This window comes from Cebus imitator, unplaced genomic scaffold (genome assembly GCF_001604975.1).
Source record: "Cebus imitator isolate Cc_AM_T3 unplaced genomic scaffold, Cebus_imitator-1.0 Scaffold134, whole genome shotgun sequence".
In the NCBI taxonomy this organism is placed as follows: domain Eukaryota; kingdom Metazoa; phylum Chordata; class Mammalia; order Primates; family Cebidae; genus Cebus; species Cebus imitator.
In genome coordinates, this window is record NW_016107449.1 from 2,286,526 (window position 1) to 2,296,148 (window position 9,623).

General features: G+C 52.1%; 1 protein-coding gene across 1 annotated transcript; it reads right to left on the reverse strand.

The window, feature by feature from the left end:
- Positions 1 to 494: 494 nt before the first annotated feature.
- On the reverse strand, positions 495 to 2,864 carry SSTR4 (somatostatin receptor 4). The gene has a single exon (XM_017541477.2). The coding sequence runs from the start codon at positions 2,696 to 2,698 to the stop codon at positions 1,532 to 1,534; it is 1,167 nt and encodes a 388-aa protein (XP_017396966.1). The 5' UTR covers positions 2,699 to 2,864; the 3' UTR covers positions 495 to 1,531.
- Positions 2,865 to 9,623: the final 6,759 nt, after the last annotated feature.

Sequence of the window (9,623 nt, forward strand, 5' to 3'; positions counted from 1 at the left end):
CCTCCAAGTCGTTGTGGTTACATGAGACCCACAGTCATGGGACTGACTTACTCTAAATGCCCAAGGTAACCCTGGTGGGTACTGAAAATCAGGGATGGTTGATGTCTCTGTGTGTGTTCCCTTGTGTTTGCAAGATCACAGGGTTCTGTGACTTAGTTTTGAAACTTCCATTTTATAGTCATGTCTCTAGTTTGGCTGTGCATTCTCTGAGCGGTCTGTGAGGCTGACCACTCGAAATAGCATAGGGTGTTGCCCTTTGGCTGTGTCTCCCCCTCCCCACACCAACTTCTCCACACCATCAGAATGGTCATCCAGAATCAGGCTGGCGGCTAAACCCAGGCTGGCAGCTTAACTCTGAATGTGAAGCCAGGTGGGGCCCCACAAACAGCACGTCATACATGTTTCTCTGTTGTTACACCAGATGCTAACATAAGTGTTGCAAGTTCTCCTTTACCCCCTCCCCTGCTTTTATCAGAAAGCAGAATTAAAGCTCTTCTTATGCTCTTTCCTCTTGGGAAAGATGATTTATCCTTTGGTTAACACATCAGTCAACAAAGTTACAGCCTCTTATTGTGTTCAACTTACGCGTTAATATCTAATGTGGCTGATGTTTTACTGAACGATGACATTCTAAAATAGTGGGTGATGACGCTGCCTCCTCTGTGTAAAACCTGGGCTGGTTCCCATCCCTCGCTGCTCTCTGCTCTTTCCCCGCCCATGGCTCCCCTCCCACTCACCACCACAGTATAAATTGCTGCCTTAATGAGTTCTCATTTTCCCACATCAAAGGATCAGGGACAAAAATTACATCATAGAAGCTAAACGAGGTTTTTATCTTCTCTGCTTTGTTATTACTGACCTGGTTTTATGCCTTGCAATAAACCCCATGCCATGCCTCTCCAAACCTTTTCTACTCACAGGTAGACTGCTCCCAGCCCAGGACACCCCAGGGAGGCACTTGGGACAGCAAGCAGGTATTTTCCCCAGGTGGGGAGTGAGGGGGAAGAGAAGCAAGTGTCCCACTCTGTTGACATAAGTCTCACGTAGCAACAAGAGCCCAGGAAGAGACACAGAGGACAGGTACTTGCGGGCATCTTCCTCCTCCTCTTTTCTGTGCAAGCTGTTCTCCCACCACAAGGCAGAGCGTCTGCAGCGAGGAAGGGTGCTACCTGCCTTCACCCTCTTAAGTTCTCTCCAAAGCAGCGGCTGTGACGAGTCACACACAGGGGCCATTCATTTCTCACCACCTCCTGCTTCCCAGCCCTTGAAGAACAGCCAGAGGTTCAGGAATTATTAATATCCTAGCCCAGTTCCCAAGGAGTCCTACCCAAAGCATCCTTCTGAAAGCCAGAGTGCTGGGGAGAGGAGAGCAGCAGCAGACTTCTGACACTCCCCAGCCGGCACATGCGCTGCTGGAAGGAACAGGTGGTGGAGCTTAGGTGAGCATCCAGGAGATGCAGTTTTCGGGGCTGTAGGAATGGTGCCGGCCCCTTGAGAGGTGGCCATGCAGGGCGGGTTGGGGGAGGACTCTTCAGAAGGTGGTGGTCCCGGTGAAGGGAATGCGCTTGCGGCTGGGTTCTGGTTGCAGGGGCTCCTGCTGGCAGGGAAGCGGGGGGCACATGCACCCTGCCCCACCTCTGCTCTTGAGAGCAGTGGCATAGTAGTCCAGGGGCTCCTCCTCAGCCCCGCCAGCTCCTTCCAGGAGGCAGCAGCGCAGGCACAGAACTCGCTGGAAGGATCGGCGGAAGTTGTCGGAGAGGAAACCGTAGAGAATGGGGTTGGCGCAGCTGTTGGCATAGCTGAGGATGAGGGACACGTGGTTGACGGTGGCATCGAGGCTGGTCACGAAGAGGTTCAGCAGCTGCACCACATAGAAGGGCATCCAACAGAGCACAAAGACGGCCACGACCATCAGCACCAGCCTGGTGATCTTCTTCTCAGAGCGCCTGCGCTGCTGCCAGCCAGCGCGCAGGGCCACGGCGCGCATCTTGCCCACGATGAGCAGGTAGCACAGGCCGATGGCCAGCACGGGCAACAGGAAGCCCAGCAGGAAAGTGTAGACCACGAAGACTGCCGACCAGGCCGGGTGTGGCCAGTGCAGGTTGCAGGCCACGGCCTGGCCGCCGCGAGCTGGTCTGGTGTCTGCGAAGATGGCGATGGGGAGAGTGACCAGCAGGGCAGCCAGCCACACGCCCAGGTTGATAAGCTTGGCCACACTGGGCCGCCGATAGGTCGCCGCGCGCAGAGGGTGCACCACGGCTACGTAGCGGTCCACGCTGAGCACCGTGAGACAGAAGACGCTGGTGAACATGTTGAGGCCGTCGACGCTGAGCACCGCGCGGCACAGCACGGAGCCGAAGGGCCAGTGGCGCAGGGCGGCCGACGAGGCCACGAAGGGCACGCTCAGCATGAAGAGCTCGTCGGCGACCGCCAGGTTGAGCAGGTAGATGTTGGTAGCCGTCTTCATCTTGGCGTAGCGAAGGATCACGAAGATGACCAGGGCGTTGCCCACCAGCCCCACCAGGCAAACCAGCGCGTAGATGCACTGGATGGCAACCATGCCCGCCGTCCCTGCGCCCCCGCGCCCCGCCACCACCTCTTCCTCCTCCGCCGGGGCGCTGCTGGCGTTGGCTGCGGGGGGCCAGGCAGTGTCCAGCCCTTCCTCGCCCCCAGGGGGCAGCGTCGAGGGGGCGCTCATGCCCAGGGGTGTCGGTGCTGGACTGCGGAGCGCGGGGAAGCTAGCGCTGCGCGAGAGAGCGCGGGCGGCGGGCCCCGGGCGGGGGCTGGTGCGCAGACGCGCGGCTCTTCCCAGCTCCGCTGAAGAGCTGCGAGAACCGCGGAGCGCCCGCCAATCCCAGAGCCGCGCGCCCCACCGCTGCGGGCACCCGGCGGGCTCGCACCCCTGGGGCCGGCGCCCCTCGGCGCCCCAGCTCCTGGGTGTAGGCGCCTGGCCTCACCCCGCCCTGGAGTCCTTTCCGGCCCCGCCCCGTTTTCCCACCTCCGCCGCCCCCTCCGGCTGCCAACTCCGCCCCAGGTTCCTAGGTCTCCGTCCAGCTCCAGGGTCACCGATAACCCCGCCCCGCCCAGCCCTCCCGGGGTCACCCGCCTGACCTCTTTCCTTTGCGCCTCTATTCAGATCCTGTTTTCCCCATCAGCCCTTTGAGGTCCAGTTCCCCGTTCTGTTATAGGGGGACTGAGGCAGCAGGCTGAAAGTCCTGGAGTCCTCCCTCTGGGTAAAGAGGTGGTCGGCATTGGCCAGAGACCACCCATTAGCTCGGAGCCACTAGCCTTGTACTCGGCGTCCCCTCATCTGCCCTTTAATCCTGGCCTATGGCTAAGTCCATTTTATAAAGGCAGACCTGAGGCTTCCACTGACGTCCAGGTGAATTTCAGGTCTGTCAGGATGTCCAGTTTTCCCCACCGCTCCCCACTCCCTTCCCCCTCCCCAATTCACCCTGAACAACTGCAGATGCCGGACCTCGTAACTTCTATCTCTGAGCAGTTAAGTGAGGTGGGCGCAGGGAATGGAGTCAGACAGGCGGAGGCAGGGATGCCACCAAAGAAGGCCAAGCCTGTTGTGCTAGCTCGCTCGGGAACTGGCAGCAGCTGCAGGAGCGGATTCTCAGAACCCTCACCCTGCACCCTGGTTCAGTCACTGTTCGCGGGTCTCCATCCCTGGTCTCTGAAATGTGCCTGAGGAGGGCAGTGGTCCAGAGGTCGGGAAAGAAGGGAGCTCCAGCCTGGGATTCCCATTCTCCCTCTAAACTCAAGAGACAGTGACTTCACTCACCCCTGGCAAGACACCCATAAGCAGCTGACAGCTCCAGCCTTAGTCCCACTAGCTAGCACAGGGCGCAGCAACGTCCTGAAGTGGGGATTGGCCTGGGAAAGTTATTCTCAAAGTAGCGCTGCCTTTCAGGAGCCTGGCTGTCTTTGGCCCCATCTCTGTGGGGTGGTGACCCCCTTTAATCCCCAGCCAGCCAGAAAGGCCTTTGGTGGGTCCAGAACTGGCCACCTGGGGGGGTGATGTCTCAGCTCTCAGCTGGGTGGCTGGGACAGCGACGGAGAGGAGGGAGTCAGGATGCAACTGGGGGAGGCCTTTCCAAGGGTGGAGGTGGGCGGAGGATTGCTGACTGCTGTTTATCCAGACGTGGAATGGGAGCATGGGCCCAATCGGCACCAGTGCAACCCCATAGCTGACCTCAACAGCTGTCCTCAGAAATAGACGTGTTGGGAGGATATGGCCTAGCACTCCTCCACTCCATAGGTTGGTCTGTCCTTTCCTCTTTGTCCCTAAGAAAGAGTCCCTTCCCTTAGAAAGAGGAAGGAGATGACACCTGTCATTCTACATGGCACCATCCTTTGGTGGAAAGGAACAAGGGCAACCTCAGATTTAGGAGGGAAGAGGAGTATAGGAGCTTTTACCTTTAATCCCAGTCTTGGTAAGACCCTTAGGTGGCTTCTCTGCAGATGGCCCCTCCAGGGCCCAGTGTGGAGGTGCTGGGGGCAGTCTTGTCCTTTTGGTCTCTTCTCTTCTGCTGTCCCCCTGCCCATTGAACGCTCAGCCCCTTCCCTTTCCTGAGAAAGTATTTCTTCTTCCCCTGACTCAGGTGTGAGTCCCTGGAATCTTTCCTGTGTCTACTTTAGGTTTTTCTCCTAACACTTCCCAATTCTGCCCCCCTCTCTCCATACACGTGGGTATGCCTCCAAGCATGCTAAGTTAGCATCTAAGAAGAGAAGCATGCGTGACTGTCCCCATGGTTATTAGCCCTATGTGGTACACAGCTAGTGCTTCCAGGAACTCACTTCCCTGTGCTCTAGGGCCCCTCTGCAGCATGGGGGCCTCAACCTCAATCCAGAGCTTTCCAGGACAGGCTGCATCCTGGGATTACCTGAAAGCCTCACACATGGATATCTGGGCTCTGTCTTCAGGGACTCTGACTTATTCATCTGGAGTGGTGCCCAGGCATCTGTATATTTTGAAAGGTCCATGGTACTTCTAAAGTGCACGAATGCAACATTTAATTCGATGGAGAGACAGAGAGGCAGCAGCCTGGGAACCAATTACGATGTACAAATATTACTGTGCCTTCAGAAGCGCCAGCGGAAGAGGTCAGGAGAAACATCAGGAAAGCCAGAAAGAGGCCCCTGCTCAGAGGCTGGAAGCTGGAGACCGCTGAAGGGCGGCCTGGGGGTCCCGAGACAGGAAGAGGCTGGGGCATCGGTGTGCCCACAGCTGTTCTTGCCCAGGACACTAAAGAAGCACCGGAACAGGATGCAGCCACTACCTTCCTCCCACAGGAGAGGAGGCCTAGAGAAACGTTCACTCTGAGTTAAAACAAAGGAAAGCGAAGTCTGTTTTTGAGCTGCTTTTCAGCACACCCATCTCGTCCTTTTGCCCAGGACACACTGGGGCCTGTTCCTTACCTGCTGATTAAATTCCAGCGTCAGACCCAAGTGGCTCTCCTGCGCATTGTCGAGAGTGGCATGGAGCCAAAGATAGGCTGAATGTAAGGGACCAGCTCCTCCAGGTGCTGAAGCACTGCCTGCAGGCCCAGCTGGGCCCTGTGCAGCTTCCAGCCCAGTGATGAGATGGTGAACCAGGGGCCTCTCAGCCCCTCTCAAAGCCAGAAGCAGCAGCTCCTTTGTTAAAGGTGTCAATAACTCGCCTCCCATCTCCACACTTCAAAACTGCCGCTCAAGCTTGGAGGTACCTGCAACCACAAGCAACCTTTCAGTGCCTCTGGCCCACAGGTCACAGCTTTCCCTGCAAATCACAGTGCACCAAGAGGAGTCTTGGCTCTCAGCAGAATGACAGCGGTCCCTGAGAACCACTTCTGTCACCTGCTGGTGTGGAAAATAATCTGAAGTGCTCTCAGCAGCTCAGAATGGCTTTGAGCAGTTCTGCCATTGAGCATATTAAAAGCATGATTTACCCAGGGCTAAGTGCAGGACCTTGTCTGAAGTCACTTCTGTGGATTGGGCAAATGTCTTCGGATTTCCACCTGAATGCCAGGGACATCCTAGACATTGCAATGACAGAGCCCCCAGCTCTACCTCGAAGACTCAACTGTTACACCAAATATCAAGGTGAGGGCTTCCTTAAGATTTCATCCAATGATTTTTTTTTTAAGAAATGGAACCCAAAATCATATGAGATAAAAAAAAAAAAAAGTCAGCCAGAGAAAGGCACAGGTCTGAGATAGGTCACATTGGTCCAATCCTTCAAAGTATCCAAGTTAGGTAGACCCTGCTGTCATCATCTGGAGCACACTGGGGTAACTGTGAGCGGCACCTCTGTTCTTTGGTAGCTGTTTTCAGACTGTCTTAGCAACCTGGCCTTATGTCTGTGCAAATAGAGAATGAGATGGAAGACGGAAAGCAAGGATTTCAGTTCTGAGCCATGTTCTTACTGGGGTGTGAGCGTGGGTGGAACCCTTGGAGCAATGCTTCTCAAAACATGGCCCTGCGCCGGCAGCATCAGCCTCCCCTGTTAGGAACGTGCATCCTCGCACCTGCCCAGACCTGCTGGATGGCAAATGCAGGGGCGGCGCCCAGCCATCTGTGAGTGAACCTGCCCTGGAGGGACTCGGACGAACATAGTGTGAGAGCCACTGGCTGGGCCCTTCTAGGCCTTGCTTCCTCATCTGGCCACTCCCCAGGGTAGTGAATGAGGACCCGGAAAGAGAATTTTCCATGAATGCTTTCTGAAATCTCTAAACCAGTGCTGGCCACATGGGCTATGCAGTGCTGGAAATATGGTGAGTTCAAATAGTCAGGTGCTCTGTCCGATGCACAAGGGATTTCAAACACTTATGATGAACAAAAGAATGCAACATATCCCATTCATGCTTCTTATATTTCTTACATGTTGATATGATAATGTTTTGGAAATAGAGATAAAATAAAGCATATTATAAAATGAATTTTACTTATTTCTCTTTTTTTTTTTTTGTAATCGTGGCTACTTAAAATTTTAAGTTCTGTTTACATCACACATTCTATTTCTACAGCAGTATAGACCTACAGGACATGGCTGTTCCCATAGAAATGCTGCCCAAGGTAATAAATGATGCCACTAACAAGCTGGCCCTGTGCTGTCAATACAGGAGCCACTGTGTGGACCCTGTGGCTCTTTTAATTTAAGTAAATTGAAGTTAAACAATTAAATGGACTTTCTTAGCATATGAACTGTATTTCAGGTGCTCAGTGGTCATGTGAGGCTGCGGCTGCCAAGCTGGGCAGTGCAGACCTGGAATGTTTTCATTGCAATGGAAAGCGGAACCTTCGTGGTTGAGTAGAACCTTTAGAGCCTGGAGTTCCAGCCTGGCTCCTGCTGTCTCAGCCATGGTTGCATACCTTCCAAGCCCCACCACCTCTTCTTCCTTGCGGGCAGATCTCTGATTTTTTTAGGACTGCATTTTAAATGTACTTGTGTGCTCACATTGGTTTTCTCTCTGGAACCTGGGATCGCTTCAGGGTGGGCATGTGGCTCAACGGCGAATGATGAGACATGCGGGGAAATGTGCAGAGGCGACTTCTAGGACAGGTTTGACTTTCGCAGCAACCCTGTGACTATGAGGTGAGAAGCTTGTCCAGCGTGACAGCCGATCCCCTGAAGATGGCAAGGAAGACAGCAGAAAGGAACCTGGCTACCCGATCATAGTGAGAGCTGATAAAGCAGCCAACCTGCCAAAAATACTCACCACTGGCCTTGGGCAAATTATTGACCTCTTTAAGCCTTGATTTTCTCACTCTGAGAGATGAACACAAGCGTTGGCATTTCATTGAATGAGATAAGGTGACGATAAGAATAGCAAACATTTATGCTGCAATTTCTGTGTGCTCAACTCTGTTCAAAACAGTTTACTCATTTAACATACGTAACATGCTTAGCTTAGGATCCTGAACCTTTTGTGTTCTCAAACTTATCCTTATAATCATCGTGATTGCAGGAACTAGGCTATTAATTCAGACCTTCTGTTCCTAGACATTTTATTAACAGTGAAAGCAACCTTTCACTCCTCCCACCACCCAACAAGGAAAATGACAGGAGCATTTGAAAACAGTTTTGAAACCCAAATGTTCTCACAATTGAATGACACAGGAATCAATACTTACAAAACCCTGCCTTTTCAGTGTTCAAAGTATAATGCATATTTTTAAAAATAGACTCAATAAATGTTCTTTCAAATCTATTTGGAAGCTAAAAGAGCCCATTATAAGAGTGGTTCTAGATGGATTCCAAACTTCTCGTTTAGAAATTGGGTTTTTCTTGTGTCAGTACACCATGCTCTCTACCTGTTATTCTTTCCTGCACAGTCAATTGCTCAATCCTGTGCCAAGGACAATGAGGGGTTGAAGATTTACTCTACTTGAGAATGAACCAGACGGCTTCCCACAATTTCATGGGCTCTGGCAAAAGACAGGACACTCCTTGGTCAGAGACCTAGGGTTTCATTACTAGGGCCCAGCAGTCAGCGTGGGCACCAATTTCCCTTACCCCTCCTCCCCCTCACACAGCTCATGGTATGGAGGTGAGTCCACATGAACACTGCACAGAACTGACGAACCCTGCATTTAAGAAGTCTTAATTTTACAAGGGGCTGATAGTAAACTTCCCCAACCCTTGTCCCAAAGAGAAATATTGTCATTGTCATCCTGTTCTGAATACTAATCTTCCCTCTGCAGAAGGAGACAGTATCTCTGTTTCCTAAGGCTCTTTCAAAGAACTATCTTTGAAAGGATAGTTCAGAGGAGATGCTGTCAGAGTCTCAGCTCACAAGATGTGCAGAAATGGAGAGGCCATGGAGGATTGCCTTTCAACACTTGGAAACTGCCCAGTCTCACTCACCTCTACTGCACTCATTTAGTGTACCCTATTTTCTCAGCAGAGCTGCTTGCTATATTTGCATTGGGCTCTGAGCTGACCCCAACCCTAAGTGTTCCTTCTTGGTCGTCCACCGCTTTCTGAATAAATTATATTCAGTGGTCTAATTTCAGATTAACATGGAAGGGAATCAGATTGATCCAGTTTGGGTCCAGTATCCTTGCCTGGTTCAATTAGTGTCACCAGGGGTCAGTGCCATTTGATGCTGTTTGCCCACCCTCTGTGAATGGGTGGGAGCAAGCAGAGTCATGTAGGGTAAGGACAGGGAGACCACCTTACAAAAGGCTCATTTAAGAAGCATTGATTGCATGACTGGTTTCATCATTTTTAGCAGCAGTGGTCTCTTTAGAAATTGTATAGATCACTTACATGGACAAAAGTCATCAAATATGACTCAAATAACTTCAGCAGAAAACAGTCACCCTAATAAAATCAATTACTTATACACATCTATAAATTCTGAATATTCAGAGAAGTGGATTGTGCCAACCGGCTGAGTGTATCCAGATCCATGCTTGACAGCTCCTTTTATTGCTAACGTCTCACAGGGTTTATGTCCTTTAGAAAGTGCCAGAATCATTAGTACTGTCACTAAAATGTGCTGTTTATGTGAATTCTACTCAGAAAAACTGAACAGCAATTGCAAAACCATTCCAGCAGCTCAAGAAAGGGCAGCCCAGCGAAGAAGGATCAATGGGAGAAAGCCTTGTTACTTGGTACAAAATTGTGACTT

Bases quoted from the DNA above. Each gene is read 5' to 3' on its own strand.
- SSTR4 (XM_017541477.2), bottom strand. From the start codon at position 2,698: ATGAGCGCCCCCTCGACGCTGCCCCCTGGGGGCGAGGAAGGGCTGGAC.